Source organism: Peromyscus californicus, unplaced genomic scaffold (genome assembly GCF_007827085.1).
Source record: "Peromyscus californicus insignis strain IS unplaced genomic scaffold, ASM782708v3 Scaffold_5__1_contigs__length_169319896, whole genome shotgun sequence".
Taxonomy (NCBI): domain Eukaryota; kingdom Metazoa; phylum Chordata; class Mammalia; order Rodentia; family Cricetidae; genus Peromyscus; species Peromyscus californicus.
In genome coordinates, this window is record NW_026294573.1 from 20852832 (window position 1) to 20872981 (window position 20150).

At 49.4% G+C, this 20150-nt stretch overlaps 1 protein-coding gene across 6 annotated transcripts; it reads left to right on the forward strand.

The window, feature by feature from the left end:
- Nucleotides 1-1482: 1482 nt before the first annotated feature.
- Pigv (phosphatidylinositol glycan anchor biosynthesis class V) lies at nucleotides 1483-19216 on the forward strand. 6 transcript variants are annotated; one of them, XM_052718020.1, is made up of 4 exons: nucleotides 1483-4042; nucleotides 6768-6886; nucleotides 11544-12665; nucleotides 15688-19216. In XM_052718020.1, exons 2-4 carry the CDS (start codon nucleotides 6809-6811, stop codon nucleotides 15964-15966), a joined length of 1479 nt encoding a protein of 492 aa, XP_052573980.1. In that variant the 5' UTR covers nucleotides 1483-4042; nucleotides 6768-6808; the 3' UTR covers nucleotides 15967-19216. The 6 variants fall into 6 exon arrangements, with proteins under 6 accessions (XP_052573980.1, XP_052573978.1, XP_052573976.1 ...); XM_052718018.1 differs by lacking the exon at nucleotides 1483-4042 and adding an exon at nucleotides 4049-4348; XM_052718016.1 differs by lacking the exon at nucleotides 1483-4042 and adding an exon at nucleotides 4049-4330.
- Nucleotides 19217-20150: the final 934 nt, after the last annotated feature.

A 20150-nucleotide genomic window follows, 5' to 3' on the forward strand; every position in this document is an offset into this window, starting at 1 on the left:
GAGTTCTGTCTCCTGGGTTTCTTTAATCTGCTCTTCTGCAATTCGAGGACCGCCTAGCCCAGTCTCCAGTTTCTGACTGGAGTTACCACTGGCCAAGAGAACTGCCGACCACTGAGCTGTGAGTAATTGGCTTTTGAGAAGTAAATAGAACCTGGCCAGTAGAGAACCCCGGGTGTGGCCAGTAGTTCTTTTCCCAGGCTCCTCCCTCCCCTACCCCCACCCCCAAATGACCTTAACCTTCTTTCAGAGCTGGACAGCAGCCAAGTCCAGCCTAAACAATACTCTGAAGCTGATTGGCTCTTTTGCTTGGCAGCCACTGCCACCCCCAAGAGGCTAAGGCCTTCCCACCAGGCCTCTCAGTGGAATCAAGGTTTCTAACTATTGAAAGGCAGACACTGAAGGAAGTGTTTTTGTAACATGTCCCTGGTTTTTGAAGCATCACTGTTTGGTACCTGCAACTGGAAACAAGGAAGGATCTTAGTAACCTGGGGTGGGTGAGCATCTTTAAGTGACATGGCAGAGGTCAAACACTTTTGGTAAATGTCCAAGACCTAATTGGTGTCATTTCAGATGTCAAGATGGCTGTAAATACTACCCAGCATCCTTAGAAACTGTCAGTGGATGATTTTTTTGTATTTTTATGTACAGTGAAAAGAAGTATCAAAGTTCTGGAAAGGTCTAGCTTCTGCTCATCATGAGCATTAGCCTTGCCCACTGACAGTAGATAGTAAGGAACCAGGGCTGTATGGTCACTTCCATCTCAATGGTGTGGCTTCGGATCCAGTGTCCCAGATCAGGGTCAGCTACTGCAATCCCATGGGAAGGGGGCTTTGGAAAGTTTAATGCCTGGAAACATAATTACAGAGAACAGATACATACACTGGGCAGTTTCTCAACCCCACCTGGGACCCAGATCCTCTCAGGTGTGGAGACAGGAACAAGACAAGAAAGCTACAAGGAGGAATAAACTGTCAGAATGCTTGGGGGTGGGCAGTCTGACTTCTCCACATCTTCAGCGGGAAAACTGTTCTTTGGACATGGAGTGAGAGCAGCCTGTCTTTAAAGAGGACTTTATGCTACTCACTCATAAATCACTTGAGGGCAGGTGGTTCCTGAACACATCTTCCTCAGTGGCACATCCTCATTGCCTATGGCATGGTATGGTCCCATCAGAAGAAAGAGAAGGTAGGTGATGTTAGGACTTGATGTGCCTTACATAGGGTACTACAGTTCCTAAAGACTCTGTTGTTGTTTGGTTTTTTTGTTTTTTGTTTTGTTTTGTTTTGTTTTTGAGACAGGGTTTCTCTGTATAACAGCCCTGGCTGTCCTGGAACTTGCTCTGCAGACCAGGCTGGCCTCTAACTCACAGAGATCCACCTGCCTCTGCCTCCCAAGTACTGGGATTAAAGGTGTGTGCCACCACCACCACCACCACCACCACCACCACCACCACCGCCAGGCTTCCTAAAGACTCTTAGCCAGGAAGAGATAAAAAGTGTAAATGTGGGAACAATTACAGCCACATGAAGTAGCTGGGCATGGTGCCTCACACATGTAGGTAATCTCAGCCCTCAGGAGGCTGAAGCAGGGAGGATCATGGGTTTGAGGCATGTGTGACCTTGGGGACTTCCTTTAGTAAGCCTTGATTTCCTTAAGTATAAAATATGGCATCAAGTTAATTTATTCACCACACACAAAACATGCAAGGCACTGTGGGGGTTTTGCTGTTGTTTCTGTGGTCCTAGGGATCAAGTCTAGGACCAGCCCTCGGTCGGTCGGTCGGTCACTGACTTACACTCCCTGCCCAAGCTGCCTTTCCAAGTGCTCCAATGCTTGGGTGAAAGATTAGCCTGGTCTTCCACTGTATTTCAGAAGTTAATATTCCAAAAGAGGAAAGAAAACAGGTACTGAAATGCCAGGGACAGGGTAAAGTAGACAGTGCTAAGACAGGCAAGTGACAGACAGAACAGGGTGGTGGAAGTGGACCGATCTGCTTTGTCCCTGAAGCCAAAGGGTGGTCTGGTGGGATGTTTTAAGCAAAAAAAAAAAAAGCAAATGTAGAGGCAGGCAAGTTCAAAGAACAAAAATGATGTCACCCTCTTGAATTTTAGGATTCTAGAAATAGTGGCACATTGCTTGCATTGATTAGCTGAGGACTCTGTGTTGTGAAACTCTTCCCTGATGGTGTGGGCTATTTCTTTTTTAATGCAAGGTGGGAAAAGTAGTCTTTCTGGAGCCCGGGGACGTGGCTGGCTGTCTCCCTTGCCTTCTCTAGTTCTAGTGGCTCAGCTGTCGGGCGATGTTGCTGCAGGCTCCATTTTAACTGCAGACTGTGAAGGCAAACTACAGCGCTGCTTCGTTCACCTTTCACTCAGAGCCTTGGAGCCCCAGCACCCCCTCCCATCCCATCCTGTCCCCTTCCAGTCTAAACAGCAAGCGCGAGTGTCAGGGCTTTGGGAGCGCAGGACTCAGCTTCCTTGTTTTCCTGTAGGAGCAGAAGCCAGAAAATGAACCGGGAAACAGAGCAGAAGAGGAGGGGGTTGGGTAGCTGGGAAGGAAGGAAGGAGAAATTGCAGCCAAGTGCGACTGAAGAGCTAGACGAAGTTCTACCTCCAAACGGTGTTCCAGCAAACACAGTCACTTCTCACAAGAGGACCCCTGCCTTTTTGACAAGCACATTCGGAGGGAATTCCATGTGGACAGACAGAACCTTGAGCCTTTTCCCCCGTGAATTCACAAACAAGGACAGTTCATGTCTGTTTTGTCTTTAAAGACAGAGTGTTGGGGAGCCTCTAGAAATTCAAGTCACAGCCTTGGGCCCTAGTCACAAGTGCGCCCAGAGAGGCGTTGCCTTTTCACTCAGACGAACAACGCGCGTTGTTTCTACGACGCTGAAAAACCTGGAAGACTTGGAGACTCCTTGTCTCTCTTTACCAGCCGCTAAAATATGCTTTATACTTTATCCACTTTACACACAAGCATCCAGGGGGCAGTTTTAAGTCCCAGGGCCTGAAATGATCGTGAACCTGGCCCCCACCAAACCGATGTGGGCTAGTTTTCTTTGCTTGGAGAGATAGCGGCCATCTCTTTGTTCCCACCCACACTGGTGGCTGTTGCAGAAGATAAACCCCTCCCTCAGCCAGGGTTGTGGCCAGAGGTTAACCCAGACCCAAGCTACGTTGAGAGGACAGATAACTGAAACCACAGAAGGCTTTGGAATCCTGAGAAACAAGAAATCCAACGGAGAAGGATTTATTATCTGTTTCCTTTAAGGGAGGGTGCAAAGTCGCTCTAACAGTTTCCGTTACAGGGGTACCAACGGGCCGCGCCTCCCCAACAGACGGTTTGGTTGAATTAGCTTCCTTTTTTTTTTTTTTTTTTCTGCTTTTGGCGCCACTTCCTACGACAGAAACTGCTTGAGGGAGGAGTCCTCGGGGGTGTTCTCTGAGGTTTCCTTCCTCGTCCTACGTCCTACACAGCCACCTGCGGTGGGACGGAACCGAGGCAGGGCCGAGGTCCCCCATAGCCAGAGGAAGGGAAAGTCACGGGGATCCCCCCCCCCCACTTTCTTCGCGCCCAGGCGCAGGGCACCGCCGCGTGCCACAGAAACCCCGACAGGGCTTTCTTCAGCTTATTCCTACTGTCCATCGTGTGCCGGGCCCTGGGCTGGGCTGGTGTGGCGGGACAGGAGAGGACGTGCGGCTCCGGCGGCGGCCAAGAGGCCCGGGGGAGTTCCCGGGGCCACCTCGGCCCACAGCGGGAAGCCAGAGGCCGCTCGCGGGGCGGGACTGGGGCGAGAGCGCCGGCTGGAGAGCGCAGCGCCCGCGCACAAACTGACGGCGAGCGAGAGGCAAACTCCTCAGGTGTCATCGCGCCGGGAAGGTGCGGCGCGCACAGCGGCCCCCGCCCCAGCCAGGGTCAACATGGCCGCCGAGCAGGGAGGCGGGGCGCTCCGAGTCCGGGCAGGAGCTGGGCGGGGCCGCCGTCGGCGGGGCCAGCGCGCAGGCGCGGGACGCTCGGGACCCGGATGGAGGTGCTGGAGGTTGGAGCTCCGCGGGGGTGGTCTGGACGCGCGGGCGAGGAGGACCCGGCGCCAGCTCTGGAGCGCTGGAGTTCTCCGGGGAGGGAAGCTGTCAAACGGAGGACGAGAGAACTAAGGCGGAGGCTGTAGAGAAGCGAGGAGCCCCGCCCCTCCGCCATAGCAGGGGCCCCCGGCGCCGCCTCTTCCTTTGCGGCCTCCGGCCCTCGTCTGCTTCCGGCCCTGTTGCCCGGCCCGGCCCTGCGGTTCCCTCGGGACGAAGTCCTGGGCCGTGGCTCCCTCGGGGTGAGGGTCAGTACCCCGTCCCGGGTAGGAACTGTGTCGGAAAAGAACAGGCTGGAACGGGCTCCCGGCACCGCGGGGTTTAGCAGGAGGCCGTTCGCTCTGCGAGGCCTCTGGCCCTGAGCACCCCGGGTCAGAGCGCATCACCCCACCGAGGATGTTAGAGCCTTCCCGAGAGAGTGCAGGGCTCACAGTTCAACAGGCTTTCCCAGATAGAGCCCGTCACCATAAGCTTCCAGCAGCAACATGCGCTGTCGTTGGAGGAAGTCCTGGGCTAGGTGTTGGAGACCTGGGTGGTCCTGGCTGGAAAGGAATGCATGCCCTTTGTGTTTCTGGCAGAACGCGCTCATGACTTTGGGCATAAGGTTTTAGAAAGTAGTGCATGAGGCGCTTTAAGTCGTGGGCGTGTCACTTGGCTCCAGTGAGCCTCAGTTTTCACATCCATAAAATGGCGATGGTAATTATACCGGCCTCCCGTGTCTAATGAGATCTCCGGAGCCTATCTCACGGGAAAATTAAAGAATGAAACTGGTCGGTTCTAAGCGTCCTGCCCGTTAAGAGTGTGATTTGGCAAGGGGCTTCTTTCAAAGGGAAGTTGGCAAATATCTAGGGGGATAATTGACTGTCTTGATTTTACTTGGTTTAACTGTAAATTAAGTGTGGGTTGCATCTCTTGTGGCCACTGAGGCCAGAGTTTGAAAGAGGAAGAGAATGCGAGTCTGGTCAAGGTGCAGAGATGGATTCTGATCCCTGCCTCTTGTGCATGTAGGTGGGAAGCCAGTGAAGGAAAAAAAAAAAAAAATGAGTTCATCCTAGGGCAGAGGAGATGGGGGTGCTTGTTTCTGTAGTTTCTTTGGGTTTAGTGAGCCCACTGTTGAAGATACCGTGTATAGTCAGCAAATACTCCTTCCTGGGGGTGTTCAGAAGCTTAACTTTAAACTGAACTTTCTTGGGTAAACCGATGTGGAGTTGGAAGGTGCGAAGGGCCCTCCTTTTCTCATGGCCGCCCGGGGATGGAGTAAGCAGTGAGTGCCCCCTGGTGCCAGGAAAGAAGTACTGTCGCTGTTAGTCAGTCTCGTTCCCTTGGTGCAGAACTTTTATTTTCTCACAGGGTTTCTGTGACTTTCTCGTTTGTTTTGTTGTTTAGTGTGCATGTATTTGTGTATATGTGTGTGGCTACAAGTGTGCCGTGGCACGTAGCCGTGGCACACCTGTGTGAGGAGGTCGGAGGACAATTTGTGGGAGTGCCCTTGCTCCTTCAACCTTGTGGGCCACCGTGGCGGCAAGTGCCTTTACCTCCTGGGCCATCGGGCTTTTTAACATGAAATATGATGGGAGGAATATTTGGACCAGTGATTTTTAGATCTAGAGTCAGAACTGGTGATGCTATATCCTGCCCTTCAGAACAGATATGGGTTTACTGCTAGGTCCTGGGAAGAAGGATGAAAAGCCCCTGTCCTCATAAATAACAGCAGTATGTCAGGGTAAGAGGCAGTGAGTGCATAGCGCAGTCGAGTGAGAATCAGAAAATTTCAGAAAGCCAGTGGAATCTGAAAGTTTGGATGGTGTTAGCCACCTGAGAGAAGAAAGAGGAGGCTTGCAGCTCTTGCTTATACACAGTAGGAGCCACGACCGCTTTTAAATTGTTTTTTAAAAAAAAGAAAGGAAGAAAATGTCTTGAAGTGTATTCCGCACCTCAGAATGGCTTTGGGTTTTTGTACGTTGTTGCCACTCCTGTGGAGATGGGAAATAGCCTTTCACTCCTTCCCTAGTGGTAGCCTGTGTCTTTGCCCTGAGTTTGTTTTAGCAATGGGAGCTGGCCGAAGTCCTGCTGAGCGGTGGTTTTCTTTTCCTTCCCCACTTAATTTAACAGGCCAGCTGAACACACATCAGAGCGCTAGCTGGCATGTGTAGTTATTATGGGCTTCTAGTATGGTTCTGTGCCCCACTTTGGGGACTCTGGTTTGGGAATTAGTTTATTATTCTGGGCAAGAGGAAAAGGGCACATGCCAAATAATAGCCACAACATTGATTTGTGTAGTGCTTTTTCGTTTAGTCCATTTTACCATGGTGACAGGTTTGTGAGATGGGGGTGGGAGGAGATAAGGCTTATTCCATTTTATATATAAAGGAGTCTCAGAGGGACTGAAGGAGAACTTGCAAGTGATAGAATCGGGACTTGAACCCAGGTCTTTGACTCCTACATAAAAGCAGTCAATGGGCTTTTAAAACTTCTGTGAGCTTAGCTTTCCAGCTTCAAGCTTATCTATGTAGAACTTATCTGACTAGAATAGAGTGCTTCAGGGTGACACCCAGTGGTCCATCTGCCTTCAAAATAGTCTTCCCTCTGGAGATGCCGTAGAAAGCTGAAGGGGATGCCTCCTGTGAAGAGAATGTTATGATTTTCTTTCGGCCCATGTGTAACATTTTCTTCCTTGGGTATTAGAGTTTAGAAGCCAGAGGAAACTCAGACCTGGTGAGGAGAGGATGTGGCCCCTGGACCCATCCCAGAAAGAGGTGCTGACATTTGCAATAAGCTGCCGCGTCCTAACTCTAACGCTCCAGGTCAGTCTTTGATCCTTTCCCTGAACATGCTGTTACTGTGTGACTGAGCTAGGAATGAAGAATAAATGGTCCTCATCTCTCCACTTCCTCTCGTGCCCGCCTCCTCATGTGGTTGGGCCCATACACTTAGATCTGGCAGCTCAACAGTGGGCAGGAGCCTTAGTAGTGGTATTGATCTTGTGTCTCACACCCGAAGCAGCAGAGGCCCAGACAGGTTAAATGATTTGTCCAAAGCTATGTAGCAAGATAAAGGGCCAGAGCTGGACCCTAGGCTCCCTAACTCCCTGCCCAAACTAGAGGTTTTCCCACAGACCTTGGCTATCTGATGGTCTCACCAACAGAGATACTTTTAAGGTGTGTGTGTGTGTGACAGCTCAGTGTTGACCAGGGCTCCCTTACTTGGAGTTTGCCTACTGCGTTAGTTGACGGGGAGAAAGGAGGCACTTCGAAAGTTCGGAGACCATCTATGACTGTTCATCAGGAACGCTTCCTTCTCCTGGCCGTCTTAGCCAGTTCTCAGTATTTTGCCCTTTGCCGCCCCTCCCCCTAGGCTGCCTTGATGCATATTTTAATCAAAACCACACATGTATGAATTACTTGGTTCCTAGCTTAGTGCTTTATACTTGGTAGGTCCTGAGTTTGTGATCATGACTGAACACAGGTCAACACCTAAAGTTGCTGTATCGAGATGGTGATGTGTATTTCCATGTCACCCAGATGTGGGGCTCCTAGCTGTTTCCTTTGTAGAGACCTTTTCTTTCTTCCCTCTGAGATTCTAGCTCTGAATCTTTCCTCCCCTATTAAACGAAGCATTTCAGCTTCTGCTGGCTTTAATCCCCAAAGTGTCTTTAACCTGGAGGCCAGTGCTGTGACCTGTGATTGTCACCCCATCCCATTTCTTTTCACTGTTTTCAGTGGCCTGATAAAGAAACTGACCTATGAGTCAGGCAGTGGTGGTGCACGCCTTCAATCCCAGCACTTAGGCATATCTCTGTGAGTTCGAGGTTAGCCTGGTGTACTGAGTGAGTTCCAGGGCAGCTAGGTCTACACAGAGAAACTCTGTCTTGAAAAACCAAAAAGAAAAAGAAAGAAAGAAATTGACCAAGAAGAGAATGGGCCTTTAAGTGAGCTGTGCTCGCGTTGCTAGGCTGGAGAGCCTGCCTCAGTGATGGCTCTGAACCAGCATCAGCTGAGTTCCTGGCAGAACCGAGAGAGAAGTGAGGCAAGTCAGCATCTGGGGGAGGAGCCAGGACAGCTGCGTTCTCGTTCAGTGTAATTTGGAAACAGTATATTTCCTCAAATCCATGAAGCTCAGCCACCAAAATTATAGTAAGTACCTATTCCCAAAACTGTGCTAAATTGTGACTGAAAGGTCATGTTTTTCCTCAAGTAACTGACAACCTAATGAGGCAGAAAGATATATAACCCCTTCCAGCTCTCAAGCTCAGCTCTCAGCTTCTGTCCTAGCTACCCTCCACTGGTGCTGCCGTCTCTGCCAATGACAGTGGTTCTCTGAAGGTTTGAACTCCCGGCTCACTGACGCTCTTCCTGGCACTGCTTCTGTTGATGTCTCTGGTTTCCGTATGAAGAGGATGATACGTTCAACACCCTGAGCCTCATGTCACAGTCCCACTTCCTTGTCTTCATCACTCCGTGGTGGTGCTCCAGAGCCAACACCTGCCAGAGAGTCTGCTCATGCATCTGTTTTTGTAACCCACGGAACCCACCATGTTTCTGTGGCCTTCACCCATCAGCCTTCAGCTTCGTCTTCCCCAGCTGAGTCTTTTCCTTCGTGGTGATCATTCCTGTGCTTACATGCGACTCCTTTCTTCCATTATCTGACAAAAGTCTAGTCTTGGCTAATATAGTGATCTGCTTCCTCCGTGCCTACGACTACCCATTCAAAACAAAACCAGAAACATGCAAGAATATTAACTAGACTTGTTTTTTTAATACAAGATCAAGTGCATCATTAGTACCACCTGGAAATCTTGGTGAATTCCCGTAGCCATTAACCCTCCTATTCCCTCAAATGTTTTTGCACGTCAGTTACCTGGGGGACTTTTTTAAAAATGCAGTGTTGTATGGAGATGTAACTCAATGGTAGAATACTTAGTATGTGTGAGACTCTGAATATTATATTCTGACACACACTCAAAAACACATAAAAATGAAAAATTCAAAAATCCAATAACCAGGGCTAGCAGGATGGCTCAGGGTAGCCACATGCCTCCAAATCTGATAACCTGACTTTGGTCCCTGTGATCCATGTGGTGGAAGGAGAGAACCAACTCCCACAAGCTGTCTCCTGTACATGTGACCTGGCATATACATACCCCCATACACATAAATAAAAATGTAGCATTTTTTTAATCAAATGCCCAGGCTCTGTTCAATCTCATTTTAAGTAAGAGAAAGACCTGGCGATTGTCAGTGTTGTTTAAACTCCTGGATAGTTTGCACAGCCTGACTTTACAGCCACCACTTATTTTATGTTTTCCTCATTCTACAATTTTTTTTAAACACCAAGTTCTTTTTTTAATTTTTAAAATTTATTTATTATGTATACAGCATGTATGACTGCAGGCCAGAAGAGGGCACCAGATCTCATTAGAGATGGTTGTGAGACACCATGTGGTTGCTGGGAATTGAACTCAGGACCCCTAGAAGAGCAGTCAGTGCTCTTAACCTCTGAGCCATCTCTCCAGCCCTACAATTTCTTTTTAAGATTTATTATTTCATGCGAATGAGTGTTTTGCTTGTGTGCATGCATGTGTACACATGCATACAGTGCCCAAGGGGGCCAAAGAAGGGCATCAGATCCTCTGGGACTAGAGTTAGACAGTTGTGAGCCACCATGTGGGTGCTGGCAATCAAACCCAGGTCCTCTGTAAGAGCAACAGCATCAGGGTCGTTGGTTGTTTTCTTACTCTGTCTCTTTTGGGGGAGCACGCCATCCAGCTCCCAAATCACACACGGAGGCTCACTCTTAATTATAAATGCCTAGCCTTAGCTTGGCTTGTTTCTTGCCAGCTTTTCTTAACTTTAAATTATCCCATCTACCTTTTGCCTCTGGGGCTTTTCCTTTCTCTGTTGTATACCTTTCTTTGTTACTGTTTGCTGGCTGTGTCGCTGGGTGGCTGGCCCCTGATAGCCTCCTCCTTCTCTTGCTCCTAGATCTCTGTCTCTGCCAGATTTCTCCTATATATTCTCTCGGCCTGCCAGCCCCACCTATCCTTTCTCTTGCCCTGCTATTGGCCATTCAGTTCTTTATTAGACCATCAGGTGTGTTAGACAGATACAGTAACACAGCTTCACAGAGTTAAACAAATGCAACATAAACAAAAGTAACACACTTTAAAATAATATTCCCCAACACAGCGGGCCTCTTAACTGGGTTGTCTCTCCACACTCTTTACAAATACATAATAACTTTTCCCAGTACTTTCAAGTAGGAATTCTCATTCCTAGATACAAAGTCAAGAAAATCAGATTGCTTCATCACTTAGCCTACCTCCATGTGTCTTTGTGGCTTCACTCCTGAAAGTAAGATGAACCCTCTGCTCATCCATCTGTCCAGCGGGTGCAGGCCCTGTTGCCTGCCCAGGGTTCCTTCCAGCCTCCTGCCTGTTCAGTGGTTTCTCTTCACTGGCTTATTCCAGTGATATGCAAAAATTTCTCTTATTCTCCCAGTCCCAGGCCCCTCCCCCACACACACACCTGTAACAAGCCCTGGGACATGCAGGGGCAGAAAGACCAAATTCAAGGTCAGTCTCAGCTCTGGTTCAAGTTCGAGCCCCTGTCCACATACATTCAGCTCTGTCCTTTTTACTTTACATTGCTCTATTACCCCATTTCTCCATCTTCACAACTCAAAATCATTGTATGCACCCCCTTTCTGTTAGCTAGGTGGCGTCTCACCACCATTCTGCTGAAATTGCTCTAATCGGTCACCAGTGACCTTTACATTGTTGAAGTCTGTGATCATTTTCAGTTCCGGTCTGTCTTGGGCCCTGTCAGCAGCATTCAGCAATTTCTCAATCCCGGTTTTCACTTGGTTCTAAGACTCCGTTCTCCCCTGGGTTTCCCACAGCTCACTCATCATTCACTATTCCTGTTTGTGTGCCTGGAACTCATTATGTCTATCAGGTTGGCCTGGAACCCACAGATACCTGCCTGCCTCTGGCTCCTGAGTTCAGAGATTCAAGGCTTATGCCAGCATGCCTGGCTTCCTGCTTTCTCTCCATGCTTTATCCTTACGTCCTTGTCTGGAGGACTCCATCCTCATCCTTGATGGGCTCTTGTCTTCAGATCTCTCCTCTACCTCTACTTCCTCTCCAGGCAGGCTCCTTCATTCTGGGGGGTACCATCCCTACTTCCATCTCCAATTTATATGAATCCTGATCTGGCTTCTCATTTGTAGACTCAGGCATCTCCTGCTTGGTTGACCTCTGCTATTTATTTTCAATATTATTTCAATATTATTCAACTATTTATCATTGAAGCTCCTTACACACACACACACACACACACACACACACACACACACACACACACAGACAAGCCATAGCAACAAGTCTGTTTTTCTCATTTTATTAAGTGGTAATTCTTTTCTTCCAGTTACTCACCAACATCCTGGTTCTCCTTCACCCCACAGGCACTCTTCAATGCCATCATCCCAGATCACCATGCAGATGCCTTTTCTCCTCCCCGCCTGGCCCCCTCGGGCAATGTGGATCAGCTTGTGGAAGGTCTCCTGGGTGGTCTGTCTCGATGGGATGCAGAACACTTCCTGTTTATTGCTGAGCACGGCTACCTTTATGAGCACAACTTTGCCTTCCTCCCCGGCTTCCCCGTGGCCCTGATGACGGGAGCTGAGCTGCTGAAGCCCTTGCAGGGCCTCCTGAGCCGGCGCAGTTGCCTGCTGCTCTCCGTGGCGCTGCTCAACTTCCTGTTCTCTGTGCTAGCCGCCATCGCGCTTCATGATTTGGGTTGTCTGGTTTTGCGCTGTCCCCGCCAGGCCTTTTACGCAGCCATGCTCTTCTGCCTCAGCCCTGCCAATGTTTTCTTGGCAGCTGGTTATTCGGAAGCTTTGTTTGCCTTCCTGACATTCAGCGCCATGGGGCAGCTGGAGAGGGGCCGGAGCTGGGCCAGTGGGCTGCTTTTTGCTCTTGCCACTGGGGTGCGCTCCAATGGGCTGGTCAGTGTCGGCTTCCTCGTGCATTCTCAGTGCAGAGGCTTTTTCTCTTCTCTTGTGGTGCTGAACCCGCTGAAACAGCTCATCAAGCTGCTGACCTCTGTCTGCTTGTCGGTGCTCACGGTCAGCCTTCCCTTTGCTCTCTTTCAGTATTATGCCTACAGCCAGTTCTGTTCCCCAGGCTCTGCCCACTCCATTCCTGAGCCCTTGGTGCAGTTAGCTGTGGACAAGGGCTACAGGGTTACAGGAGAAGAGGAGCCTCCCTGGTGCTCCTGGGACCTTCCCCTCGTATACAGCTACATCCAGGATGTCTACTGGAATGTTGGCTTTCTGCGGTACTATGAGCTCAGGCAGGTGCCCAATTTTCTGCTAGCTGCACCAGTGGCTGTACTGGTTGTGTGGGCAACCTGGACATATGTGACCACCCACCCTTGGCTCTGCCTTACACTTGGGCTGCACAGGAGCAAGGACAGTAAGACCCTAGAGAAGTCCCATCCTGGCTTCCTCTGTCCGAAGGTGTTTGTGTACCTGGTCCACGCCGCAGTGTTGCTGCTCTCCGGAAGCCTGTGCATGCATGTTCAGGTGAGGGGTGCTACCTGGAGGTCTGTACATGCATGTTCAGGTGAGGGATGCTCTCGGGTCTGTACGTGCATGTTCAGGTGAGGGATGCTACCTGGAGGTCTGTGCATGCATGTTCAGGTGAGGGGTGCTACCTGGAGGTCTGTACATGCATGTTCAGGTGAGGGATGCTACCTGGGGTCTGTACATGTATGTTCAGGTGAGGGGTACTACCTGGAGGTCTGTACATGCATGTTCAGGTGAGGGATACTCTCCGGAAGCCTGTGCATGCATGTTCAGGTGAGGGGTGCTACCTGGAGTGTCTGTGTGGAAACAGACAAAACCTCATAGTCAGGGGCGACGGTAACTTTCTCACTCGATGGCCCATGCCTAATTTAGTCAACAACTGTGGGCAGTCAGATGTGGTCAGGCACAGCTATAATCCCAGCATGGAGGAGGAGGAGGAGGAGGAGGAGGAGGAAGAGGTGGAGGAGGAGGCGGAGGAAGAGGTGGAGGAGGAGGCGGAGGCGGCCGCCGAGGGTTTTAAATTAAAGGTCAGCCTGGACTACAAAGCAGTTTTCAGATCCACATGGGCTGAATAGCTAGACAAACACAAACCTGGGGCTCTCTTTGTACCAGAATCTAAATTAGAACTCTGAGATGGGACATAAGTAAGATAAAATTACTGCCTTAATGAGTCTCACGGTATAAACACCGAGATAGACATATTAGATAAAATTAGGGGCTAGGGATGCAGCTCAGTTGGTAGACTGCTTGCCTAGAATGCATGAAGATCTCAAGTCCTTTCCCAATACTGCATAAAACGGCTTATAATCCCAGCACTTGGGAGGTGGAGGCAGGGGGAGCTATATAGTGAGACCCTGCCTCAAAAAACCAAAAACGGTTAAGGTCATTCTTTACTATATAGTGAGTTTAAGGCCAGCCTGGGTTATATGAGACCATATTTATTTCAAATTATACTACTGTTGTTATTTTTAAAAATAATGTGCATATATAGCCAGGCAGTGATGGCATATGACTTCAGTTCTATCACTCAGGAGGCAGAGGCAGGTGTAAAGTTAAGGCCTGCCTTGTCTACAGTGAGTTCTAGGATAGCTAGAGCTACACAGAGAGAAACTCCTTCAAATAAATAAATAAATAAATAAATAAGTCCCAGTGGGTGGGTCTCTTGAGTTTGAGTCCAGGCTACATAGTGAAACCCTGTCTCAAAACAAAAAGTAAAATCCACCCAGGCAGGATGGAGAGATGGCTCAGCAGTTAGAAGTACTGACTGCTCTTCCAGAAGATCTGAGTTCAATTCCCAGCACCCACATAGCAGCTCATAGCTGTCTATGACTCCAGTTCCAGGGGACCAGACATGATGACACATACTTATACTTCCAGGGCTTGGGAAGCAGAGACAGGGAGATGGTCCCAAGTTCAAGGCCAGCCAGCCTGGTCTTTATAGTACATTCCCAGCCAACTAGAGCTACATATGGAGATCCTGCTCAAGAATCCAAGCAAATGCAGATAAAACACTGCAGTTGTACTGACAGGATCACTTAGTGGTAGAGCACTTGCCTGGCAGCTGAGAGCCCCAAGTTCAATCCCCAGCACTGAAGGAAAGGTTCAGGCACTTCTTACCAAGCATGATTGACCTGAGTTCAGTCCTTGGAATCCACATGATAGAAGAGAGTTGACCCACACACAATCAATTAGTGTATTTATTGTGAATGTGAAAAAGTAGTTAACTCACTAAGGCATCATATTTAAAATGGGTTCTGAAGAGGGAAAAAAACGTAAGAAGCATGTAGGATTGGGGAGATGGCTGAATTGATGAAATGCTTACAGTGCAAACATAGGTTGCAGGCTGGAGAGACGGCTCAGCGGTTAAGGGCATTGGCTGCTCTTCCAGAGGTCCTGAGTTCAATTCCCAATACCCACATGGTGACTCACAGCCATCCATAATGAGATCTGGTGCCCTCTTCTGACCTGCAGGCATACATGTAGGCAGAACACTGTATACATAATAAATAAATAAATCTTTTAAAAAAAAATAGGAGGTTGCATCCTCAGCTTAGCACCCACATAAAAAACAGTCTATGGTTCTTATACTGGACACACAATTTAGCCAATCAGTGAACTCCAGGTTCAGTGAGAAACTGTCTCAAAAGGTCAGTTCAAGACCATCCTTGTGTACAGAGTTTGAGGTCAGCCTGCACTATGTGAAATTCTATCTCCAAAACAAAGAAACAGCAGAGAACATTCCAGGCAGATGCGGGAAGGGATGGGCACAAGCAAAGGTGTGAAGGCAGTTGAGGACTTGGTTCACTGGAGTGTAGGAGTGAACAGGTTCTCCTGGGGCCTTTCCCTGGTACACAGACTGCCCGAGTTGTCTTTTAGGGTGTCTTGAGCACTGGCAGTAGACATCTTGTCCAGTGTTTGTGGCGGGGGCGGGGGTGGCAGTACAGGACCAGGGATTTGGTCTTATGTCCAGTTTTAAAGTTCTTAGCTGTCTCCAAGGAAGACCTGTTCCTATGCTGACCTGCCCGCCCCTCACAGGTATATATTGACAATTTGTGGTCGTCTTTGAGCCATGTGTTTCGGGGAAGTAAAAAATAGCCATCTGTGTCACTGACTGGATCAGCTTTGAAGTGAGTGCAGGCAGGGTTGGTGAGAGCTCTTGGAGATTTGGCTCAGAACTGTGAGATGAGGAAGGTTGAACCAGGCCCTGCTGTTTCTCTGCCCCCAGCCCAGCCCGTGTGATAAAGAGCCTCCTCAGGTTACCAACCTCCAACAGACTAAAGTTTAGAGACTGTGGCCTAAACTAAGATCCTGTAGAGACTTTAGTATTGGTTGGCCCATTATTGTGGTGATTAGCCTGGGACCCTGCTTATTGGAAACTCAAGGCTGTCTGGCTGGTGGCCCACCAAGCTTCCAGGCAGGTCTGAGCTGTGCTGAATTTTCCAGTGTGATTTCCTAGTTGTCAGGCATGGTTCACCCAGCCGCATCACTGGTGCTCCAATCAATATGGCTTTCTTTTCAGGTTCTCACACGATTTTTGGGCTCTTCCACTCCTATTGTGTACTGGTTTCCAGCTTACTTGCTTCAGAATCAAGAACCACTGTTGAAATCTGTAGACACAGTACCTGAGAAGCTTGCAGAAAACTCCCCACCACGACAAAAGACCCCCAGAAACTGTATCATGAAACTCTTATACAACTGGAAGGCCTGTTCTCCAGTCACAAGATGCATTCTAGGCTACTTCCTGACTTACTGGCTCCTGGGACTACTCCTCCATTGCAACTTCCTGCCTTGGACTTGACCTGGAGTCTCAAGGGACAAACTGGAAACTGATTTAACCCATGGGCTAAAAGCTTCACTGCCTGGGACTGCCTGCACATCCCTGAGAGCACTGTCCATTAGTATCTCCCCGTTCCTCTGGAGGAATGGAGAATGTGAGCACAGGAGTGCTCTTCTTGTCCTGGGTGGTGTGAGTTTAGAAGAGGAACTGTTTTCTCTGCTGAGTGGAGCTGTCTCAAATCTCCCTGATCAACAAGCATCAGACAATCTTAAACCTCGTACTGGTTGTTTTTCAAGACAGGGTTTCTCTGTGTGGCCCTGGCTGTCCTGGAACTCACTATAGCAGGCTGGCCTTGAACTCACAGAGATCTGCCTACCTTTGCCTCCCAAGTGCTGGGATTAAAGGTGCAGGCCACCACCACCTGGCTCCCCATGTGTAAATTTAAATTAAGTGTTTGATCAAAGCTCTAGCTGACATCCTGGTCCCCTCAAGATGATGGGGACAGTACAGTGAAAGGAGGGAAAAGGGACCCTGCTCTGAGTGAGACGTGTCTGAAGTTTTCTTCATGATGTGTGCATTTATATAAAAAATTCGCCGGGCAGTGGTGGCGCTCGCCTTTAATCCCAGCACTCGGGAGGCAGAGGCAGGCGGATCTCTGTGAGTTCGAGGCCAGCCTGGGCTACCAAGTGAGTTCCAGGAAAGGCGCAAAGCTACACAGAGAAACCCTGTCTTGAAAAACCAAAAAAAAAAAAAAAAAAAAAAAAAAAAAAATTCTACACACTATGAACATTTAAAAACTTGTATTCGCAATGAATCACCTTTTGCAGGGAGTCACGGAAGTTGAGACAGGGTTCTGGCTGTCCTGGAATTTGCAATGTAGCTCAGGCTGGTCTTGAACCCACAGAGATCTACCTGCCTCTGCCTCCTGAGTGCTGGTACTAAAGGTGTGTGCCACAGGCTCTGCTGAGTTACTTTTTGTAAATTAAAGGGGTTTGGGGCTAGAACTCAGTAGTAAAGCATGTGAGGCCCTAATTTCAATAATAAATGATTTGGGTCAGAGCACATGATCTGACCTCTGAATCCTAATCCTCATGTTCCAGCTCTGTGATCCTAAACTACTTTCAGAGCCTTCTTTACCTGCTTGTTCCCTGGGATTTGGTTTAGGAAGGTACTAGTCCCCCGGGGTATGGTTTAGGTCTTTGAGCGCTTAAATCTGAAATTACCTTAAACAGATCCCAATCTAAACACCTGGAGGCTCAAATGTGACCTAAGCAGAAAGTCCTCTATTTCCTTAGATCAATTAGAAACCACCCTCCCACCCCCACCCCCACCCGGGAACAACCCTGAGTGGGAGCTGCCACGGGGAGAGGTGACACCTGGTGGAAAAGGCTCGCCCAGGATGACTGGGTTTCATCCTCAAAAGTTCCTGCTTGATTGGTAGGCATGACTCACAGGCACCAGCACCACAGCCCTGATGGGGCACATCAGAGCCGAGGCCAAGGCTGTCTAATGCAGCGTCTGCCCGGCTTCCCGCCTCTTCTTGGTTGCTAATAGTAATGTCACTGACCCGCCTATCCCAGCACTCCAGGATGCTGAGGCAGGAGGGGAGTGAGGGCAGCTACCGAATAAGACCCTGTCTAACTAAAAACGCTGGCCCTGGCCAGCAGTGTTTCTTCATTCTCGGGCCAGGTAAGAGTTTGGCTCTGTGTCATTATCCTTCTGACTCCCCACTGAGCCAGAAATTCCAATAAGCAGCATTCTTCAAAACAGATGGCAATCAGCTGCGGCTTCTGGAAAGCTGAGAGTTGGAATTTGGACACACTCCCTCCAACCGTGACAGAACGCTCAACTTGCCAGCTGAAGGGAAGCTCCTGGCCGAGGCCCAGCACCCTCCGTGGGAGCCTCCAGCCAGCCTGGCCAACGAGCATTCCCACCCATCACCACGGCACTAGCACAGCCAAGCATTTGGTCCAGAGTCAAATGCTACTGAAAATGTACACACAGATTGGGGCAGCCCTCTGCCTTCTGCCAAGACACCGAGTGCCCTTCTTGGCAAAAGATGATCACCTCTGCCCCAGTGTCCCTCCAGCTGGCAGAGACTGCGCCTCTTCAGCAGCTGCAAATCCTAGGGCTCCCCCTCCCTCCCAAATAAATGTGTGGGAGGAGCTGGGGTCCAGTTTGCTGGCGCACTGGGTACTTTGGTCCCTGCATCACTTTGCCTCCTTTTGGGGGATAACTAAAAGGGATTGTTCCCCTCCTAGGAGAGGTGACTCGCCTCCCACAGAGCGGCTGTGTTCTGTTGTTTTGTCTCAAGACCTCATCACCCAGAAACCCTACACCTGAGGACCCCTGCTAGGGGAGCCACACCTGGGGAAGGGTGTGGTCTCTGACCGTGGAGGGCTAGTTGCTAAGGTTCTAAGGAATGGGCTGGCTTTATGGCCAGCAGCTGTCCTTTTACCGGCCTATTAACAGTCTTTAATAGTCTTGAGAGAGAAACATGAAGGGCCCAGGCAGGAAGCTTCCTGTTTACCCGAGGTCTAAGAATGCCACAGCTGGGTTGGGCGGCCACAGTTTAGAGAAAAGTCATTTCCTTCTAAGACCCTGCTAAAATCCAAACCAGACACTGCAGACCTAGAGGTACATACCTTTTTGTTCTTTAATGAAGGGGGGAGAAGAAGAAGCCGTCCCTCTGGGGTGGGTGAGCGGAAGTCTGGATCTAAAAATGTTAAGTGTGCTGCTGGATTAAGAGACTTTCAATGGATTCTTTCCACCAGTTGTTTGTTAATGCCTATTTTGGACTAAGGAAGACTCAGGCACACCTCCCTGTCCTCAAATGTCTAGAGTGAGTTGCTGGCCAGTACACAGATGCATTCATTAGGGAAGTGGTAAATTCTTTTAAAAGCAGCACTTTTTAGTGTGTGTGAACATGAACATCCATAGCACACACATGAAGTCAGAACCACCTTCTGTGGGCCTTGGTTCTTCTACCGTGTGAGTCCTGGGGCCCAAACTTGGTTTGTCAGGCTTGAGGACAAGCATCTTCACTGGACAAGCCCTGCTGGTCCAGAAGTGGGAAATTCTGAGACATAAAGGACACTTTTTGCTTTCTGTTTCTCTATTTGAAATTTTTGTTTCTGTTTCAAGACAGTTTCTCTGTGTAACAGCTCTGGCTGTCCTGGAACTCACCCTGAAGACCAGGCTGGCCTCAAATTCACAGAGAACCTCCTGCTTCTGCCTCTAAAGTGCTGGAATTAAAGGCGTGCGTCACCACTGCCTGGCTCTACTTGAATTTTTTTACATCGAAGATGAATTAAAGGTTTAGTTAAAGGTGTGATGCACACATACAATCCCCTGCACTTGTGAGGCTGTGCAGGAAGATTGGAAAGCCCAGCCCAATGTGGTGCAAACCTTCAGTCCCACTCCGGAGGCAGAGTAGGTGGATCTCTGAGTTCCAGAACAGCCAGAGCTACATAGTGAGACCCTGCCTCAGCCCTCTCCCTGCCCCTAAAAAAAGGGCGGGGGGGGGGCACTGGAAAGATGTTTCAGTAGTTAAAAGCCCGGTGTACTCTTGCAGAAGACCCGAGTACAGCAACTACCTACAACTCTAGCTCCCGGGGAAGCTGCACTCCTGTGCGCATTCCCACAAAGAAACATACGTGAACATATTTAAAAAATCTTAGGGCTAGAGAACTAGCTCAGTGGTTCAAAGTGCTTACTGCTCTTCCAGAGGACTGGAGAATGCTGCCTCCCAGCAACCTTGTTGGGAGCCCCTCTAGGAACTCCAGCCCCAAGGGGTCTGACCTCTTCTAGCTTTCGTGAGTTCCCCAAATACATGTGGAATACACTCACACAGATACATGTATGCATAAAAATAAATATATCAACCGGGTGGTGGTGGTGGTGGTGGTGGTGGTGGTGGTGGTGGTGGTGGTGGTGGTGGTGGCACACGCCTTTAATCCCAACACTCGGGAGGCATAGGCAGGTGGATCTCCGTGAGTTCGAGGCCAGCCTGGTCTACAGGCACCAAAACTACACGGAGAAACCCTGTCTTGAAAAACAGCAACAACAACAAAAAGTAGTGAATGAAAATGTTACTTCCCCCACCCCACCCCTCTGGTAGAGGTGGTAGTGCTGGGGATGAACCCTACACCAGCTGGGTAAGTGTTGCAGCACAACTACATCCCCAGCCAGACAATGACTGCAGC